The sequence below is a fragment of the Lasioglossum baleicum genome, chromosome 3, assembly GCF_051020765.1.
Source record: "Lasioglossum baleicum chromosome 3, iyLasBale1, whole genome shotgun sequence".
Taxonomy (NCBI): domain Eukaryota; kingdom Metazoa; phylum Arthropoda; class Insecta; order Hymenoptera; family Halictidae; genus Lasioglossum; species Lasioglossum baleicum.
In genome coordinates this window covers 4,819,935-4,842,773 of record NC_134931.1, presented here as the reverse complement: position 1 = coordinate 4,842,773, position 22,839 = coordinate 4,819,935, and the positions used below count along the sequence as shown (strand labels likewise).

The following is a 22,839-nucleotide window of genomic DNA, read 5'->3' as shown; positions in this document are numbered from 1 at the left end:
GCGTCAAGTTAAATATAAATACAAATTTTAATGTCGATATCGTGATTAATAAATACATATGTATAGAAGCGATGTGTATCACGCAGGACGTATCGAGGTGAAAATCAACGAGAGACTGTATTTCATCAGCAGGGCACATGACGAAGACGCGTTAATAAACTGCCACCAGCCGATGCAGCAGTAATACACGGCCTTAATCGGACACGACGGATTTATTGCGACGGTTCCGTTTTGCGAATCTCATCGACGCAGAATCAAACCGGTACAATGCAGTGCGAACCTCTAATATTTCGTTAATCGAATCAAATGATAGACTTCAAAGCGGCACAAATGAGTCGTACGCGCCATGCAATATTCATGAACAAAACAGCAATTTTGTTTTCTCCTTTTTTCCAGACACCCGTGTCATGTCGCATTTACATCACGTTCTGTTCGCTGGAGATGAGCTCCGATTAATTGTCTGCCAGCGACAACACTAATTAAACATTTTCCAATAGAATTATGCTCCGAGCCATATTTCAATTGCATCGGAATTATCCGAATTATATTTGTTATTATTAACGTAATTTCGGTATCTTTGTAACCAACTGTATGTAACCGATAATGATAGAACGAAAATTAATAATATTCGAGGCAGTATTCGGACGTAGGATTTTAACAAAGCACGTGGATGTCCCGATACGGTTTCAGTAGATCGCATTGATAGCCAATTGGCGATTATTGTTCGACGAGCGAACTGAGCCATAGGATATAAGAAACATCTGCGCGGTGGCTTTTCCATAATTTTTTTCTCTATGGATTTGTCTTTCCTCTGCTTGTACTTGAGATTAAGAACGAAAAAGTTGATCAAAAAACATTACATTTTACTTTACAGAATTCGTATTTATTTTCAAATTGTTACAAATACATAGTACGTCTCGTACGAACCAATAAATTGATTTAACTTGTCTGTCTTTTCTTATCACATACATTTAATTTGTGCAGCAGTGAAATTCTTCTGTTCTTTCATCTTTCTCAAGTATTTCGTTTAATAAGCGGTTGCTAAATTTAATTTAGCCGTCGCACTAAATACGTTTTAAAGCCTTGATCTCCCTCCTTTCGCAGCAACTAAGCCGGTGGCACGCGCTTCGAATTAACGGCTGCACAATAATAAAAGGCTATATTCAGTTTCACACCAGGAACCGTATAATTTTCAGAAATTGCGAAATCGCGACTCGTATGAAGCAGCCGGGGTTCTCGTGTTCAACCGGCTACTCGAGTTACCAGTGTTCTCCCAGAGTTTCGTTTTTCCAAGTGGCTTTTTTTCCTTTAACGACAACATGACCTTTTTGCGTTTATTATGCTAAACCAGTCAGCGATCCGCGCAGGTTCATTCCAAACTGTGACGAATTATCGGGGCTGAAGAAACCTTGAAGATGTTAGAAATGAGATACTGAAAACTATAACATTTTCATACGCGAATATGTACTATAATCATGTAATGCAAAATAATATTTTATCAAATACTTAAATCTAACATTGCTGGAAAATACTATATTTCATCTAATGTTTCATTTTATAGAATACCTTTTCATAATTATACGTTGTGGACTCATTAATCTTTCTGTTGTTCCCAACATAACCACAACTCATTCAATTTAATCGCCAAAATTAAAGTAATTAAATGACAATTCGGATATCCAAGAAAAACGTTTTACCGTTTAAAAGGTTTATTGCGTTCAGGCTGATAGAAAAATTCTATTAACCTTGGTGAAATCTGTTCGTTTCGTACCGTTCTACACACTTGCATATCTCCCGCACAGCGTACTTAATCTACCGAAGTAATCGACTTATGAATGTACATATATGAATTCCAAGAGAATATGCTTGAAGCCTCTGAGTATACTTTAAAGGTGGAAAATCGACAGCGCACTACAGCTCTTTTAGTGATTTAATTCGCAAAAGCTAGAATTGAACAAAGATTTGTTTCTTCCATTACAAATCACTTATAGAAACTACCTTCAATTTTTCCAAACTTGTTTACGTAAATAAGTTTTATATTTTCATAATGCGTTAAGTGCTATTCTAATGAATATTTTTATTTAGATTTACAGCTAGAGCGCAAATCTCTTCATTTCACCAAAAATGTTTCGTTCTGGGTCAACCGTGTTGTCATTGGCAAGCATTACACAAGATGTTTCGTAACGTCTAGAAATTACTAAAACCAACGACTAAAGTTTAAAAAAAAACATTAAAAAAACGAATCATATTAACACGTGCCTCAACCTCAACTGAACCTGTTTCCTCATTATACATAGTCATACATATATGTATTCTAATACAAATATGCAATTTCTTGAGACAACGCAAGAATGGCAACAGTCCACGTGAATACCAATCGTCGTGATTTACAACTTTCCGATTTTCAAAATGTTTTTTGGGTTCTTGGTTAAAACTTTGGTAAAATAAAATTAAACACTTTCGAAATTATGTTTAGTGCATATTTAACAAACAATTCGATATTGTTTATATATTATAAAATACAGGTCGAAATAGATAAGAAGAAACATTACAAAGAATCCCAAGATTATTTTACTACACACAATTGACCTTGAATGACCTTGCGTCATAAATCATTGTGTGTGCTTATCTCAGAACTCACTACATATATCACTGAGTAGAATGGCAACCATAGTGTTCTGTTCAAAACAACGTTCGTAAAATGGAAATTACATTTTCCACTTATTTAATTTTCTCTACACTTATACTCGTATATCATACAGTAGTGGACAAAAGTTTAAATACCCTCTAAAAATGATGATAACTATTTTAATATTGTACTATACGATTTGAACTTTTTTAGGAAGCTAGAGCAATTAGTTCACTACAGGATGTGAAAAGAAATTTTTTTCAAAAATTGCAATTGAACGGAATTGTTGAAAAAAATACTAAAAGTTGCATTTTCGACTTTTTTATGTGGTCTATATTGAAAATTTTTAAAGTACGGTTTGTAGATCTGTGTGAATTAAACATATTGTCGTCAAAATCGGTCGACGTTGCAATGAGTTACAAACGTTTAAAGATGGTAAAAATTGCAGATTTTTACGATTTTGGGCCTATATCTAAGAATTCTTACATCTTTCAATGTCTGTCGTTTTTTACCGCGTCAACCGATTTCGATGAAACTTTCACAGTGCATATAATTGACACAGACCTACAAAACGTATTTTTTAAATTTTCAATATAGGCCCACATAAAAAAGTTGTAAAATGCAACTTTTAGTATTTTTTTTCTACAATTCCGATCAATTGCTATTTTTGAAAAAAAATTTCACATCCTGCAGTAAACTAATTGCCCTAGCTTCCCAAAAAGGTTCAAATCGTATAGTACGATATTAAAAAAGTTTTATCGATAATGGTATTTTAGAGTTATTTAAATTGAAATATGTCCTGAACTATTAACTTTTCGACATATGTACATAGGTTAGTACTTTTTTTATAACGAATGTCCAACTGCATCGATTGATGTATTAAAAAATACCTCATTCCATTTTTTAAAAAATGAAGGTGACCTTCATATCTCAAAAAAAATTTACATAGAAACAAAAATTTTTTGGTATCGTATGAGCCCCATTTTACCATTCAACTTTGTCGTTCAGACATTTCACGTATCTTTAAAAACAACAAAGATATTTAAGGTGGTCAAGTTGGGTGAAATATCCTGTATAACACTTAGTTAAAATTTATTTTGGTAATTGTGCATAAAGGGTCCCACCTCACCGATTTTGATACAATTTAAATATGTTGTAAAACTCAACATTCTGAACAACTTTTTCCTATACATGTAACCGCCGCTCAGCCTTAGTTTTTGAGAGATTTGCGAAAAACTGCAGCTACTACTACATTTAATTTTGCCTATACGTGCACGCCCGTGCTGTGCGTATGCTTCAGCATGATGCGACCTGATGCGACCGCTCGTCAACTGTTTCTACAGATATATCACTACGATCGGAAAGACATTGTGGAGATGAGAAGCGACAACACCACACACACCCACCCAGTGCTTAACACGCACCCAATGTTTCTAAAAATAAGGTTTCCGTTAAGAAATTAACATTTGTGCAAATTTTCAATATCATATTCGTAATCAGCACGTGACAATACGTAAGAATCTAGAGTTTAATTTAGAAACAGTGGGTGCGTGTTAAGCACTGGATGGGTGTGTGTGGTGTCGTTGTAATATAATATGTACTCATTCTTCATCATCGTATGATTTAAAAAGTTCACGCGGTATATCGGATCGTCCGACGATCGTAGTGATATATCTGTAGAAACAGTTGACGAGCGGTCGCATCAGGTCGCATCATGCTGAAGCATACGCACAGCACGGGCGTGCACGTATAGGCAAAATTAAATGTAGTAGTAGCTGCAGTTTTTCACAAATCTCTCAAAAACTAAGGCTGAGCGGCGGTTACATGTATAGGAAAAAGTTGTTCAGAATGTTGAGTTTTACAACATATTTAAATTTTATCAAAATCGGTGAGGTGGGACCTTTTATGCACAATTACGCTTTATTTTTTTACAAGATGACAATTTTTCAACATTTCAATTTCATCACGAATTAAAACAACGTTTTCATTGAACGAAAGAATTCGTCGAACATTTATATAGCAGATAAAATTTGCATTAATATATCTTCATGAATTTTTGATTTCTGTTGATCGAACTCCATGGAATCGTCCTTCTGAAGAGAGAGGCTTCTTACCCGTTCAGATTCAAGATTTTGTGCCAACGAAATTGCGCTGCGAATTCTACAATATCTATACTTCTCAATGAAATAATCGTTTAAGAACTTTTAAAAAACTAGTGATTTACTTAAAAACTAGTGATGATCCCGCAAGTTGCGCAAATATTTGACCAAACACAGCGCGAATCAAATGTAATTGACAAACCGTCCATTGTGTCTTTCATCCACCTGAAACCGCAGTTTCGCAGTTCACATCAAAGAACTGCAATAAATAAAGCATTGCCTGGGATTCTTGGAGCAGATATCGGATTGATCGGTGCTCGAGAAGATGTATTGAACTTGATCCGCTATTGACAGCGCACGCTAGCAATATCAGGTTTATCGGTTCGAACTTGACGAAAAGACGGAAGCAATTGAACGTCCGCAGGCTGTGTCGTTAACCTCCGGTAAGCGTGTTCGCGCCGACGCAGCTGTCGATTCGTGTAACGCGATGCAATTTGCACATGAAATAAATACCTGCTAGCAACAACCTCGCACACGACAACATAACCAGCCAAACCCGCGTTCCGCTCATTTTCAAGCTGCCGTAAGTGTGGAAAAATTACGTGTGAAAAACAAAAGGCGCGAAGCACCATACACCGTCTATGTACTGCTGTACAAAAGTTCTCGCACACTACCTCAATAAACATGTACAGTAGAACTTCGATTATCCGTGCTAATGAGTGGAAGATGATTGTTCGGATAATACAACAATTATAGTTATTAATCTTACTATATGATTTGAACTTTTTTGGGAAGCTAGAGCAATTACTTTACTACAGGATGTGAAAAGAAATTTTTTCAGAAATAGCAATTGATCGGAATTGTAGAAAAAAAATATTAAAAGTTGCATTTTACAACTTTTTTATGTGGGCATATATTGAAAATTTAAAAAGTACGTTTTGTAGGTGTGTGTCAATTATGTGCACTGTGAAAGTTTCATCGAAATCGGTTGATGCGGTAGAAAACGACAGACAAAAATCTGCAATTTTCACCATCTTTAAACGTTTGTAACTCATTGCAACGTCGGCCGATTTTGACGAGAATATGCTTAATTCATACAGATCTACAAAACGGATTTTTTAAATTGTCAATATAGGCTCACAGAAACAAGTTGTAAAATGCAACTTTTAGTATTTTTTCTGCAATTCCAATCAATTACTATTCTTGAAAAATAATTTTTCACCTCCTGTAGTAAACTAATTACTCTAGCTTCCCAAAAAAGTTCAAATGGTATAGTACAATGTTAAAAAAGTTATCGTCTTTTTTAGAGTGTCCGAATATTAATTCGAGTAACTGTACATATAGATTCAGCGCTGAACTTAATCGTTATTGAAGTGTATGGGTTGGTTTAACGCAAACTATGTAATTCTTTGTGGAATGTATTCAGACGATAACGAATTCAAACATTAGAGGGCCGGATAATCGAGGTTCTACTGTATGTATTATTTGAACGATTTTACCACTGAATGTGAACCCTAAAAACTCCCACGATATCAAAACAATCCAATCAACCCCTTGTCGTACCTTCTTTTGCGGCTAGCGTGATTAAAAGTTGTTTATCCTGCATAATTTCATAAGAGAGATAGGGAATTTATTCATAAAATTCGACTCTTAATAATAGATTATAATCTTCACATTCGAAGCGTAGAACTCTGATTATTATTGTCACAGTTCTTTCCGATTTCTTGTCAAATGTACAGGTTAAGATAAATGGCCATTCATAGCAATTTTCTATGTGTCTAGATACTTATATGCGTACGGCAGAGGAGAGGAGTTGCACGTGTGTGTGTGTACGTTCTGTGTGATAAGCGTATTGCAAATACATACTGCGCATGCTGCACGTAAATTGTTATCATCGTATTGTGTCAACCGGCTAAGGACAATCCGACAATTACAGCAATACTCGGTCTTACCTTAAAATATACATATGAAGCTGTCGCGTTTATCGCTTTCTTTGATGTTGAATCGTGCCGCGCGATAACGGAAGTCACACCTTGCTTGCTTAGTTTCCAACGCGAAAGGTAGTCGGAGTTAAATGACCTAAATAATTTCGGATATCGAGGATATTGCATCTGGCTACTGCATATTACATATACTCTCTTTGTTAAAACGCAAATTTGGAAAAATAAATAAATTTTATTACATATGACTTGCATATGACATATGACAAAATGCGTTAATCGGTGTTGTACCCGAAAATTTGAATATCTTCTACCATATTCAATGATGCACTTTATAATTTCAGCTCAATTTTTGTGCCTCAAATGCAAATTAATCTGTGATTGCCGCGAACATAAAAATTTTGCTATTTGGCAACGAGAACATTAAATTAATTTTAAAAAGAAATCGAAAGCGGGTACCCGGTTATTAACACAAGGGTTAAACAAATTTTTTTACTATATCAAGAATATATTACGTTGTGAAGTATCATAGAAACTATAAAATTTTGTTTATCTGCGACTTGTGTAACTATTTAAATATTTTTAGTACTTCTTCGGCACCCTGTGAATATAATCTGAGTTTTTCCCTTCATCCTGTGTCTCAAGGCCTCAACTATTTTTTGCCTTGACTTTTTCCGATCCGTGCAATTCCATAAGTATCAGAGTAAAGGAAAGAGGTTATGGCTTGAATATTCATAAATATACATATACATACATATATACATATGTATAGTCCGCTACAAAAAATGTTGCATCGTGGTGCAATTAATAGATTGCATCTTCACAACAATAAAACCGGATACGATAACGAAGTTAAAAATAAACCGAAAGTGTACATTTTGAATTAACGAAATATAAGTCCGGATGATGTCGCATGACAACGCCTAGGTCTCGCATAATAATGCTAATAACAGCAATTAATCATAGCCATGGAAAAATTCGAGATCATTGAAAAACTAGCTTTCATCAATTAATCACAAACAACTGTCACTACACGCGGTAATATTGGTAAAGAGTTATGAAGCCTGGAAGTTAGTTCGCGGATAAAAATGGCGATATGTATGTATTTCACATGCATCGGCGCGATATGTATTTATTTAGCGAGCTCTATTTCTATCGGTTCGCCGTTTATAGAGGCTCGTATGGTAATCAACGCGAAGAGCACTGGAGGGAGGATAAATAAAGCATACCGATCATTATGAAGCATAGGCGAAGTCCTTTTACGCCGACCCATGGCGTAGATCTTAACGATTTCTATTAATTGAATCACTCTCAAGGAACAATATTGTTTCGTTCTCACCATTCAAATGCAAAACGAATTGACTTAGCGGGCAACGTCAAGCAGAACCGTTTGTAAAAGTCGGTCAATCAGTCAGTCAGCTGATGGTTCTATGTATGTATAATAAAAACATATATGTACGAAGTGACTGGGTATTAGACACACAATTGAATCGCGTGTTTTTCAAGAGAAACAGTTTCGACGAACTATGAGAGAAACACACTTCTACCAAATTGGTTCGACGAATAGTACGAATCAATGGAGTTTCCAGAACACGAGAATCGGTAGCCACACGAAATCTAACCTATCGATATATTCGTAGAAAGCGATCGACAGTGAACGAGCGGAACCGAAAAAAGTCCCGAGAAAAACTTGACTAACATAAGCACTCGAAAGAACTGGGCAGAAGATCGAGGCGGGTGAAACGAGAGGAAACGTACTTTGCACTATCAGTATTCGTCGAGCGAAAAAAAAAGAACGTGTTTACTCACTTCCTCGCCGTGTCCGTGCCGATCGAATAGTTTCGGTGCACTCCGCGACTCCACGTCGGCGATAGAGACCGTTCCGTTCCGGCCCGAGGCGGTATCAAGCGCCGGGTCAACACCGCCGAAAAATGATTTCGATATACCGTCGATGATGTTTCCCCGACGACGAACGCACGTTACGTGCAAAGACGGCGGGCGTTCGTCGATCGTCTCTCTGTTTCGTTGATTCCCTGCGTAAGTACGTGTCACGTTTACCACCACCGATCTTCCCGGGCACAAAGAAAATTTCCTCGTACGTCTTTCGTCCTTTCGTTCGATCCGGGGAACGGATCAGCTAAAAATGCACTGGACGCTGGAATTTTCGCGGTGAACAGTACCCACGGCCTGCCACAAGTATCACCGATACGCACGTATTTACGTAGACACACGACAGAACGGCGGAACGACGCACGAGGAGATACGTTCACACCGGTCGGTGGTTCTGCTACGACTGGAGGCACTGGACTGGACGACGATTGCGAGACTTGCTTGTGAGAGCCCACACCGTGCAGCATATGGCTCTGAGCATCGTCCACTGATCAATCGAGTCACATCTGTTACTATCTGTCGACTTATTTCCTCTTACAGTCTCTTTACATCCGACGCATTATCATCTCGAATAAATATGAAACACACCGGAGGAAAATAGCTGTCCACACACACGCTTATTCTGGAAAAATAATTGACAAACAAACAACGAAGACAAATTTGATTTTGCAGACAATTCTTCAACGAAACGACCAATTGGATATTGGACATTTTCCAAATGTAAAGATCGCGTAGAACATTGCAGGAATTACAATATCAAATTTTTGTTGTTTTTCGAAACGCGTGACGAGCTGCCGTCGGTAATGTAGAAGTTTGTAGGTAAGCGCGTGTTTCGACCCGATTGATACAGATGGAACGCTGTTGGCGGTACATTTGAATTTCTATAGTTTTTCTTATGAGGGTGATAATATTTGACGAATATTATTGGAAAAGTGAAAAATTAAGTTTGCGTAATAATATGTCTCTTGCAATCGCACCAAGTTCACCTTTAGAAACTACAATCGTTTACAGTTAGAGTTAAATCAGAATCAGCAATGTGCTAGTTTTCGTAATACGAAGAAAACACATGCTGCTATTCATAACGCACGTCGATATATCTGGACGAGAAGGAAATTCCGGGATGCGAGATCTCGGGAGAAATGATTTCCAACGGCGTTGATCTTTTCATTTTATTGTACCAAAAAATTTCATCTCGTTCAATCATTATTAATTCAATATAATATATTTATCCTTTATATTTGTTATATCTTATTTATAATAAATATTTGTAATAGTGTAGTGTTCATTGTTATTTCTTATTGTGTCGCCATGAGCCATGAGAACGTGGAATTAGCGAGTTCTTAATTACCGTCACTCTACTAGCTAAAAAAACATTTTGTGATCCATAACAAATCCATGAAACATTGTCTTTTTTTTAACAGGAGCGTACCTCGTCGACGCTTCTGCGCGTACCGATTTGACCATTTTTCTATTTTTTCTCTTTGGTTTGTTATCCCTTATTTCCGAAGGAAATGAAATACGGAGACACACTCGTCTGTCCATTTCTGTTACAGACTTTTACGAAAAAGATCGTTCGGATTTCGTTTCTCTGTTCGTTTCAAAATGACGTGTGAGCACTCGAACATACAATAGACAATCCATACGTCGAAACAATAGGTACCTAAGGAAATTTTACAACTAGCTTAAGGCTCTAGTCCCCATCGATCAGTTTCAATTAGAATTTGTACGAGAAACGTACCATGTGTCAATTTGATCGTGTCGAATCGTCCACATGCGGAGCAATTCAAATCTTTTCATTTTTTCTTTTTTTGTTTCCCGTGATTCGTTGTCGTTATCGAGCCAACGCACACAGGCGAATTTTCAAGAACTCGAGTTCGTGAAACAGTGAAGCACACGCAAATAATTTGATTCGAAGTCCACTGCAATTAACCGATAATTAAGATTCGCGAATCAATAAAACCGGATGTAACGTTAGTTTCGCTTCGTTGCGGTAATTAAATCTCACATGTTTGCAACGCTTAGTTGCAACAGAAGTTTCTCGATAAGAATATGAAGACTGATTTATGAGATAGTTAATATATTTCAAATGAAACACTTCGGTTTCGTTTAAAATTTTGATGTCTGAAAAGGCCGGAGAAAAATTATAGGCAAATTAAGGCAAAATCATTAAAATTTTGATCGTCGTTCTCGTCTCTGTAGGACTCGAAGTGGTTTTAGCTGGGATAGTAAGAACTTTCATGATTTTTCGCCTGTGTGCAACGAATCGTTCGCTCTCGTTTACACAGCAGCGGTGCAACGTAACTGATTGCAATGTACTAAGGCCTTAACGTGTCAAAGCAGCGGAGCTAATTACCGTTATACAGTAAGAAAATATATATACCTCTACGGACACCAATAATTCGATCTTCGCGTTCGTGCGCAAAGACGTAGAAACGCGGTTCCCGAAAACATCGTTTAACTACTGATCACCCCGTCGCTCGAAACTCTGAACGGCTGAACTTTGCAATTGCCCCCTCTCCCCAACCTTTTGGTACCTATTATACATCATTCCATTCGTTTCCACATGCCGAATGCGAATATTACTTCCGTTTTCTGCGGAAATTACAAGTTCCCGAGATATTTGCAGAAAACCTTCTTCCTTGCACATCCAACCCTGCTCGTAAGTGTGCGTCAGTGACACAAACGGAAGCATAGCTGACAGGGGCAGCAGCTTCGCCACTTGTATTACTTATACAGACGATAAGACTCAGGTTTGTTTATGGGCCCGTTCAGACACGGCGGAATCTGCGCGTTTTCGACTGCGCGATTTGAACCGCGTCAAAATTGACAGTCGTTCAGGATGAGGCGGTAACCGCGCGGACATGCAGGAGAAGGGCAAAGTTTTAGCTCAGTACGAAGATGAAAATCGCGCGGAAACAGCGCGGATTTGATTTCCTGCGGTTCAGAGGCGGCAGCCGCGCGGATCTTTAGACCGCGCGGTCACGTGTGAACGCATCCATTTACGCCAATGTAAATAAGGTCCGCGCTGTTGATCCGTCATGTCTAAACGGGCTCTATACATATGTCGTTTTCAGCTACCGTGGGACGAGCAGCAACCATTACATAATGCCAACGTGGAGGAGCCATTTGGCTGTTTATAACGAATGCGGCCGGCTATGGGTGACACTGTGTCACAGGTGCACACTTACAAGCCGAATTTAATGTGCTGATAAGAAAGCTTTTACATATGTCTCGATAACTTGTAATTTCCGTCAAAAACGAAAGACATATTCGTATTAAATGCATGGAAACGAGTAAAATGATGTATAACAAGTGTGAAAAGCTTGGCGGGGCAATTCAAAAGTCTTACCCCCTGAACAAGTGCTCCGTATGCTTTTTCGCTATATAAGTTTCCGCCTCGGCTTCTCTTCGCATCTTTACTTCATATAAAGCTTAACTTTGACATTTCAACGAGAATCTCGATTCCTCGTAAACCCTGCAGTGCTCGTGCATTTACGCGATCTACGTTTCATCGATTCAGCAGACTCCGAATAGGCTTACATCGTGATCCATTTGGTCGCCCTAATCGACCGTTTCGGGCGAGAACTGAACTGAACACATTTGCGTAAGAGAATTTATTATATTTCTTGTCCGGTATTATTACGGATTAAAGTGACGCTTGTAGGCTGGCTTACTGCAGAGTTAATGACGATCGTTTTTCTGTGTTGTTTTTGCTCCGTTTTCTCGGATGCGTTTCGGAATCTTAATGGTTAGTCTAACGTTGCGCACTATATGTACCGAGAACACGTCTACTCGACGCGCACCTCTAAGCTTCGGATATCTCATTCTCCTTACGATCGAGACGATGATCAGAATTTCTTTGGACGATCGATCGCGACCAGTCGATCGAACCGTCTGTTTTCCTTCCGTGTAACTCGCCAATTTGAAACGTCTCAAATAAAGATATCGTCTTTTCCTTCTATTCCTGTTTCGGCGAGTTTGCTATTGTGCATCTTCTTTCTCTTGATCGGTCGTCACACGTGTATGCGATTAACCCTTTCACTGTTGACAACGCCTATTACAAGCGATTCTGTGTCCATGACGATTATCTATCGAACAAAACGAGGCTATTTGTATTGATAGAGTAATAAAGCGGTCGAACGACACCATTTTAAAGTACACAAACTACTGTTACACGGTTATAATAGTTGTACAGCGAGTAGAAGAGGTACACTGAAGTGCGAGAGACGTGTGGTCTATTTAATAAATAATCGACTACGAACGCTGAAAAATCAATAATCGCGGTTAGCGAATAATTGAAGCAATCAAAGCGAATGTAATCATCGAACATGACTAATTTATCAATTATTAATCACAGAACAGTTACATGTGTAATCACACTCGCTTCGATATGCATCTAGAGGTATCATTTACTTTTCAATTAATAATCGTTATTCCAGTGTAGACGCACAATTTGTTTTCTGAACGTTTTATCTTCATTTGCCAATGTTTATGATTACTGATTATTCACTGTAACGATTCAATCGAGATATAATATAACTTAACCACGGCGAACCGCTCTGGAGATATGTTGAAGGGGAGATCGTGGTTATTTTAAACTCAATAATTATATTTTCGATCAAGGTTTACGGTGTTACAAACTTTGATACTTTCACGTTTGATCGAATTTATGAATTCACTATACCTCTTCTGGCCATCTGTTTCCTATCCAAAGGATTTGCGTTCGTGCCCTCCACAGTGAAAGGGTTAATATTTCTGAATTACTATTTACGAACGACTCGCAAAGAATTGGGTAGGATGCTGTTCCTTGTCTTCATCGATCATGTTCTCCGTATTAGGGCACACCATGTCGCTTACAAATCTCGAAAAGTTATTTCAATATTGCAGGCGTGCACTGGAGAATATATTTTTGGACTCGCGTCTATACATCCAATTAATTATTTCAACGACCTCGATGAAAATAAAACAGCTTCCAAACGTAATCATTACCGATTAATTCACAGAAAAGAACTCGGATACATCAATTTTCTTATTCGACAGATTAGATAGATGTTCGAACAACTATTCAATAGGATTAATTATCTAAACATTAAACACCAGCTCGTTTTTTCTCTGTATGTTTTGAAATTGTGCTTTTGACAAAAATAAAGAATCATGCTTCCGTTTATTTCGAAACATTCAAAAGACAACTTTACATCGAACCAGCGTAAACATTTGTAAACAACGAGATGTCGATTTCACGTTTAGAGTAAATACAATATAATTATATTTTATTCTTTAGGTACAACAATTTCGACAGCCATCAGAAATTCGTGCACAGTTCCCTCTTACCTTTAACTTTGAGAAACACATTATCTTCTAAAAAAAAAACAAAAAAAAAAGAGAAGTGAAATGCATCGATGCAAGAATCGAATCAAATATATTCTCCGTAGAAGTAGCATTGACCGATCGGATCAGACAATAACGATAAAATTTGGTAAATATTGACAAAAGGGGACATATTGAAATATGTTGTCAAGGTCAACATTCTGAATAACTTTTTCTTATACATACACACGTCTCGCTCGGTCTTACAATTAGTTTCCGAGATATTCGTAAACAAACTTGAATCAATTGTTCATTTCAAAAAATTTGTTGAACTTTTCGAAAAGCTATGATCTCACTGATTTGGAACTGGTTGGGACTGTTGGGACTAGGTTCGTAAGGGCCGGAGAGGGCCTGACAACCGGCCCGCTCCGAAGCCCGACGATGCACGCAGAGATCCATGTAAAATACAACTGTCTCTGACCTCGCCGACTAGAAGTACGTTAGGATTAGGTCTGAGTTAGTTCTGGATTAAATCTGGGCCGTTAGATCGGCCTGACAGTACATACAGAAATCCATGTGAAATGCGGAACATTGTAAGCATCTGCGTTAGGTGAAACCGCCTCCCTCCAACCCAATCTGACTATGTACCAACCAACTTGGACTATGCCTTCTCTTTGAGATCCTGCATATGATTCTGTACATTTTAATTACCCTTTAGTGACAGCTTATAGGAGTATAAAGTGTACTTGCAATCTAATATTACGAAAGCTTTTTACAATTATCTCCGAAACTAAGACCGAGCGACGGGTGCATGTATAGGAAAAAAGTTGTTTGGAATGTTGACATTGACAATATATGTGAAGATGAAGGTCATCGGAGCTGGGACCTCTTTTGTCAATATGTACCTAAGATTTTTGTAGCTTTGAATCAACCATTATTGCGAGTGCATACGTTGGTATCGTCATTAACACATTAGATAACATCGATGATACAGTATTATGAACGAGTAGCAAAAATATTGCTATTTCCTTGTCTCGATGAAAGTCCTCTGAAGGTGGGAGATAAATCGCTCGAGCAAAAAGGAATCGAACTTCCTGCGTGACGCTGGAAAATATTGGAAAGCAATGTAACGTATGTCAAGGACGAAGCAAGAATAGTTATCGCCGCAACGCGGATTTCGTAAAAATGTTCTTCTTTGACATGTTAGAACAACGAAATGTTTATTAGAATGATACGTTTAGCCCGAATCTTTGAAAACGTTCCAGACGCGTTCGGATTCGAAAAACGCAACTACTCTTGCTTCGACAAAATGGCAGAATTTCGCGCGGTTAATGTATTTGAACAACGAGGTATACTCATTGAAAACTCATAGTACACACGATGAAGTTTTCACACGAGCCCAGCCGGACGAATCATCGTGGAACGATGCAAGACGGTCGTCCGCTCTGTCCGATCATAAAATTACCCAAAATAACGCTCGCATTCGCTATGAATGGCATCCCTCGTCACTGATTGCTTTTGGAGTTGTCCCACGATCGTATACTTACGTACTTCTCTTTCTTTCCTACGATCCAAGTGAAAATGATCGTTCGCTCGAGAATCGCCGCGCCGATCCGACTGTTCCATTATTCAAACACGTTTGCAATTCATCAACACGCCGTTTGCAATTCGATCGTATATAACGACTCCTTTATAATCTTTCTATGAAATGACGTACCACGGAAAATATAAAAGAAACCTTCACCTTTTAAAGCGTTGATATTTTGAAAATGACTACGTGCAGACTCTAGTTGAAATTTTGAATCGTTTTGTATGCGACCGTTCAGCCCGCGTAAAGATTCCTTTATGTTATCACTAGACTGCGGGCAAAATAGAAAATGTCGATTGCAAGAAACAGAAGTTAAATGCATTTAACTGAATAATATAAATCTCTAATAATAATGTCTTTACAGCTTTGCATTGGGTCAATTTTTTGCCATAAATGCATGAAAATCGCAGTCTAGCTATTACTTTCTGATGTTTCGCTGAGATTATAGAAAGAAAGCATGGAAATTAGTGTACCCCTTTGATACGATCAATGCCCATTGTGTGCGAAAGAAAAAGGTCGCGGATTAACAGCAGAATTGAAACTCTCGAGATGCTCCGAACACGTGTGATCAAAAGACACTCGGCTGTTTAATGTTCAATGTTCGTGGATGTCGTGATTGTTATCGGGTTTCTGTGTAATGATTCCTACCGCGTAACTGAAACGAGAGAAAACAAAATATGTGATACAAGTGAGAAACATAAGGAGAAACATAAACAACATTTGCAAAAAAATAAAAAATGATTATTAAAACTATTATCATTTTTTTTTGTTTGTTTGTTGGTTAAACAATTGGTTAGTAAAAACCATGTACATAATAAAAGTTGTGCGAATACGACCAATAATAACATATAATAATTAATCGATAAACCTATGTTACATGTATAAAAGTAAAGTAATAATGTGAGATCTGTGAATACGACTTTACCTCGATCACTGTAAAATCTACGGGAAGGAGAAACGCAAAAACTCTATTATCCTCTCTCCCTCCTGCTTTGCCCGGTACTTTCCTTTTTCATTTGGTTCCAGAAGAGGAAAAAAAGTATCTGTATGCCTGGAGTGCTAATGAAGTGTAATTAAAGCTACTATACCAGTTTACGTCGAAGTAAAGAGAATGTTTCGCGGAGAGATACAGAGCACAGATAATACACTAAGAGAAACTGCTACGAATTATACCTAAGAATTACAAATAGGCTTTCTAAACGAATCGCTCTTCTTCCTGCACTTGTGAATCGAGTCCGTTCTGAAAAATCAACGTAGACCGCGACACAATCGTTTCTTATTTGCCACACTATGATAGCCGGTATGTGCGTGCCGTGGTTTCCTTTTCGGACGGCGGGACAATACAAAACATGTGACAGAGTGAATGTCGTTAGGTCATCCCGCATGTAATCCGATTTTTTAACAGACTACTTCTTCTCGGCACACGTTGGGTGTCGAACGAATTATCCGTTATCAAGTATCGCTTTATTATCCAATGATTATAGTCGTGACAGCGAAGACAATATTAGAACGATAACAGCCAGCTTTGATCAGACGTTAATTATATCAAAATAGAATGTAGACTTCTTTCAATGTTCAATCGAATTGACATGATGATATGAAAATAATTTGCTGAGGTATTTCCGAACAGGCACGAATCAATTGTTCGAAATGAACAAACCCACGTTAGTTCTAAGAAAAATACACAAACAAAAAGAAATGATAACGAACATATTGCAATGGCAAGGTTCCGTGTATTGTAATATTCCGTGTATTTCTGTGTGTAGATTTCTAACGGTACTGATAACAATTTTCTACGCCTTAGCAATTTATCGAATACTTTAACCTTCCAGAGCTGACGTTCAATTTTTTCACACAACTACCGACGCTGGGTCTGTACTTCTCACGTACACTGGGTCTGTCAAGATCAGAGTTCACAACACACTCGGATAACGTTGTCAGCTGATGCTATATAACCAAATCAGTGGTAGTATACTGTCGGGAAGGGAATGGAGGGAGAGGTACTTTTCTTTTTTCTTTTGTTAAGGGGGAGGCTAAAACCGAGAGCGAACCCCCGTAAACACCCATCCCCGGGACGTTCATTGGACCGCCCCTCTACTAAGCAGTTGATGCCCGAGCTTATGAAGAACCAAGGGCCTCCACTTTTCGCATTGCTCCTTAGTTCTTCGTCCCTCGAGGCCCACTACCTGGTAATGACTACCACGCCTGTTCTTGTCTTTCGGTGGAGGGAGAGGTACTGGAAAGCGCTTTTTTTTCCAGCACTTGGATCTCTAGTGGTGACAGACGAAAAACAAAACATAGTGGGTCTAACAGGTCTGGCGTCAGCCGCGGAAGGTTAAAGACATTGAACGTTTTAAAATAAAACTGTACGTACTTAAACCATGATTCTCTAATCATTGATAACTTTCGTTACACGTTTATAATTAAAATATATATAAGTATAATTAAAAATGTAAAAATAAGTGTAACGTAAATGTAACGACCTCAAAATTCTTAATTTGAATAGAACTTGTTTCTAATTAACGTACGCATTAGAGAGAATCGCGTTACTTGTGGGATGACCTAACACATACTGTTACATATGCCCGAGAAACGTCGTGAAGCGCGCAAAGCGCCTAATAAGCCACAAAAACGCCGGTATTGGTTTCACTCCATTTTAATAATCATTTCTCTAATCAATAATACATTGCTATACACTTCATCAACGGATGGAGCCGCTGCGTATTCGTTTCATCAAAAATTATATCCACGAAAGTACGTCTTAAATAATTCGTAAACAACGTAAACGTCCAAGCGACATTTATCATTGACGGGAATATGTTGTGTTTAGCTTCCCTTGAATCAAAGGAAATAATGTAACGATTAAAATTCGGGGCGCGGCTATCGCAATTAAGGCCATCGATTATCGCGCGACTGATTAAAAGCGATTTTTTTTAAATAAATAAAAGAGATACAACTGAGCACGGTAATTCCGTTAAAAAAATAAGAAATCGATGCTAGGCGAGAAAATAGTGAACCACGCGAAATCCACATCGGAATACGTAGAAACAAACGGTGTACAAAAAGAGACCGTGCTTGCGAAATGTGCTGCGATAGGCGCGCCCATATATGAATAATAATAGAACGATAATATTAAATTCATTCGTTAAAAACTAAGGAGTGAACCTACTGCGGAATACAGACGAGAAATTTCAATGTGTACAGGATTTTTACGAGAATGTTTGTTTTCTGTTTTTTTCTTTTTTGCGTGCTTCGAGTAACGCGGAATCGTTACCGGATAAAATTGTGCTCGCTTCTGCTTAATTTTGTTACTGTATTCGAACGTTACATTATTCACGCGTAAAAATTAAAAAACGCACGCTGCATCATCGGGTGTTCGTATTCTTCCGAAGCAGTTCATTTAACATCGATGCTCGTCGATTTCACCCAAGGTTTACCAATAAAGACTCTTCCGTTTTTAAAAAATTTTTCTTTACTCCTTTTTTTTGTTCTTGCTTTTTATCACGGGGACCCATGATAGTAAGGCACAATTTTCTGCCCGAGAAGGCACTAAAAAACACCAAGCGTCTACGCTTGTACGTACGAAGAGAGATCAATTTCAAGCGAATATTACAACTAAACAAATGATCATTGTGCACCAAGCTACTTTTGTACAAGTCTCGTTATTTTTTGTTTCTTCGTCTAAACTCACGCATCATCGTCATTATACCTTCTATTATTATTCTTTCGTCAATAAGTCGTCACAATTGCTAGCGTCGTCCCTGGACATACTTTCCCCGTTTCTCTCCGATTCCGTCCCACATTTTTCCTATGGCGTTCTTCCGCGACCGAGTCTTATTGTCGCCAACAGTTTTTTAATCAAACAGGTTCGCTATAGTGATCGATTCCGGTACATGACCAAATACAGTGCTTCCTCGAACAACCACTGCCCGTCTAGTTCAACCTTCTGCAGACGACTATGTATTTTGAAAAATATTTCAACATATTTCCCTTAGAAAACCAGATCACAAACATGAAGCACTTGCTTAGTGGTGGAAAGAGCGGAAATGTGACATAAAAATAAAAAATTCGATCAAAATCTATTGAACGCAATGTTCTCATTTTCAAATACACAGTTTCTGAACGACTGATGACCACGTTCAACCAAACACGATTGGATCATCGTCAATTCGAACTCTCTCATTCACTGAAATATGCAAAATGGGAAAGAGTGATGAAATTCTTCGGGGACAAAATCGTCATTGAAGGAAGCACTATACATCGATCGTATCAAAAGAAAAGATTACCAAAAAATAATGAAATAAAAGATCATCTTACAATAGCTTTTGGCCCGACGCGAAATTTTGACGACCGCGCGACGCGAGAATCAGCGATTCTTACATATCGATTTTAAAAGAAACGGTACCAGCCGAAATTTTGCGTAACGACCGAACGGCAGGATTCGAATCGCTTTTATCACATCCGGCACGGGTTAAATTAAATCTACGTCCATCTCCGAAAGCTCGTTCGACTCCGATGAGAACGGAGCCCCGTCTTCTTGCCGCCGCTCCGCGAAAACTCGCAAATTCTCGAGACTGGAGGCCGAGGTCGAGGAAGAAGTTTGAAACCGACTCGAGTCCACGATCGTTTTTCTTCCGTCGAAACGTGCGGATTTCAACAGCGGCTGCGACGTCCGGTCGCTACTTAAACGTCGTTTAAACCGTGTGTTCGCCAGTGTCTTCAACACTGTCGGCTTTTCCCGTTGCTGCACCCTACGAGGGAAACGTTCAGGGATGGTGATGACTGAACAAAGGAAAATACGGACCTAGTACCCCTGCTCCGATTTTCGTTCGAACATGGAAAAGCCGCGAAACACAAAAGAAAAAAAAAGGTTCGCGTGAAAACAAAAAGGCGACTGTGGTTCTCGAAGGAACGAGCTTGACTCTCGATCGTGACACATCGTTGCCCCTGTGTGTGTATGCGTGTTCTCTCTAAAGGCTTCGTCGCAGTTCATGAAAGTTACAAAAGAGTCGTTACTCTCTGTTCAGAATTTTCGAAACACGGGGAGTAGAACGTCGAAAGATGGTGGCTCGAGATTACACGCACGGAAAGCTGCCCTGACGTGGCTCCGGCTATTGCAACGCCCGTAAGAAACACAAATCAGCTGGTAATCAGAATAGAATTTCGTATTCGGGCACCGTGATGGTGCCCTTGCGGCGTAGAGATGATGGAAAAAGTAAAGATCGTTAACGATTCCTCGATAGCCATTTGTCGAGGCTGTATCGATCGAAACAACGCTGCGCCCATCTCCGATATCGACCGGGCGACGACGTGTGGAAAGAAGAAGGGAAAGAAAGCGGAAAGTTTGAAAAACAAAATGCCGAAACAACCAAGCAATGCGACCGGAAACGTTTTCTCTCAACTTCGCCCCGGCGTTCTCCGATCGCGAATGTTCGGGATCGCGCAATCATGTTCCGACCGATCGAAACGGAAGCGAGAACGCGGGATGGGAGTTCGAAGTATAATCGACTGGGCGTCGATCGAACCGGAATGAGTTCCAGATTAAACTGATGTCTCGATCGGTAATTAGCATGGCGTGTTCCTCTCTCGTCGACGTCTTTTCCGATCTGATTAACGACGAAGACGACGAGGTCACAGTCGCGCGAAGAGAACTCCAAAAGCGATTCTCTTTTTCTCTCTCGTTTATATACACACACGATATAATCATCTCTATTTCTCTCTCTCTCTCTCTCTCTCTCTCTCTCTCTCTCTCTCTCTCTTTCTCTCTCCCTTTTTTGTTCTGCTTTCACATGTTTCTTCGTAAATGTTTCCCTTGTATGCGTTCGGTATTGCACCTTACAACCTCGCGACAATTAACAGCGTTATATCCCTGGACGTGGTTCGATGTTCCTATGAAACATAGTGACGAGAGTGCCACGTGGCTAAAACCGATAGTGAGGTCCGGAGGTTCGAATGTAAGCATCTATTTGGTAGGTCGAGCGATCGGAGTTTACAGGGAATCGAGATTAAGGATATGGGTACGGATGGTAAAATATTTGGTTACAACTCCATGTCCTGTGCCTCGTCCTCGCTGAAGTCGCTCATCGAAGACTCGCTATCGGACGACATTCCGTTTCCGGTGCCGCCGTTCTCCTGGTCCCTTAGCGCTTGCTCCGTCGCGTATTTCCTCACGTAATCTGCCGAGAAATCGAGAAGGAAATTGCATCCAAGGCTAATATCCAGTGATATTTTATGTGTTGAAATACTGGGCCGATGGTGATTCATTTCGTCGCGCGAGAAACGACGAAGCGATCGTCGAGACCACGGATCAGAGTCTCGATGGATTGCAACATATGAAATTCATTGTTAGACCGCGGGCCTTAACCTTTAGAGGACCCGAAAACTATTTTGTTAGCTTTAGGTACATAATACTGTCTTAACTATCCCTTCATTTTCTTTCCAATTTTCCGTGTTTTCTCCTTTGAGGACCAGAAGGCTCCGCTCGTTAGACAACGCGCGACGTTCACTATACAGGGTGAGTCTCGTAACTTGACGATCTCAAATATCTTTGTTGTTTTTAAAGATACGGCAAATGTCTAAAGGACAAAGTTTTTTAGAGATATGAAAGTTACCTTCATTTGTTTAAACGGAATGAGGTATTTTTTATACCATAGGTCGATGCAGCTGGACATTCGTTATAAAAAAGTAGTAACCTATGTATGTCGAAAAGTTAGTATAGCTCAGGAGATATTTCAATTTAAATAAGTCTAAAACACCATTACTGTCGTACTAAGACGTTACACAAGTAAGTAAACGCAAACGTCTTAGTACGACAGTAATGGTGTTTTAGAGTTATTTAAATTGAAATATCTCCTGTGATATACTAACTTTTCGACATACATAGGTTACTACTTTTTTATAACGAATGTCCAGCTGCATCGAATGATGTATTAAAAAATACCACATTCTATTTAAAAAAATGAAGGTGACTTTCATATCTCTAAAAAAAATTACATAAAAACAAAATTTTTTTGGTATTGTATGATCCCCATTTTACCATTCAACTTTGTCCTTCAGACATTTGACGTATATTTAAAAACAACAAACGTATTTGAGACCGTCACGTTACGAGACTCACCCTGTATATCAACATGGCGGCGGCTTTACCTGTTGAAAACGCTTAAAATTGTTCAAGTTTAAGCACACATAACTTCTGAACTACGGAATTCCTAATATTAAAACTTGGATTTTTGGTCATATTTTTTCGTCAAAATCTACAGGATTATATATATATAAAAAGTGCAAGAATTGTGGTCCCGTATGGCGAAGTTTAACCCATTCCCTACCAGCATTCATTTCAACAATAGCCTCTAAAGTTATAATACTGCATTAAGTGTAATGTACCCC

General features: G+C 38.8%; 2 protein-coding genes across 13 annotated transcripts in view; both read right to left on the bottom strand.

The window, feature by feature from the left end:
- Nucleotides 1-9,085, bottom strand: part of LOC143221992 (inositol 1,4,5-trisphosphate receptor-like) — a 58,456-nt gene extending 49,371 nt beyond the window's left edge. For 4 of the 11 annotated variants that reach the window (XM_076447768.1, XM_076447766.1, XM_076447770.1 and 1 more), the window contains exon 1: nt 8,478-9,084. The gene's annotated coding sequence lies outside the window, so the exon portion shown is untranslated. Of the gene's footprint in view, nt 1-8,477 lie in introns of all 11 variants that reach the window. The other 7 variants (XM_076447772.1, XM_076447775.1, XM_076447773.1 and 4 more) reach the window with 5 other exon arrangements.
- A 3,925-nt stretch (nt 9,086-13,010) lies between these two features.
- The window catches only part of Ubce2h (ubiquitin conjugating enzyme E2H), a 57,155-nt gene continuing 47,326 nt past the window's right edge, over nt 13,011-22,839 (bottom strand). For both annotated transcript variants that reach the window (XM_076447791.1, XM_076447792.1), the window contains one exon: nt 13,011-21,629. In XM_076447791.1, coding sequence (XP_076303906.1) covers nt 21,493-21,629 — 137 coding nt within the window. In that variant the 3' untranslated portion in view covers nt 13,011-21,492. The remainder of the gene's footprint in view (nt 21,630-22,839) is intronic.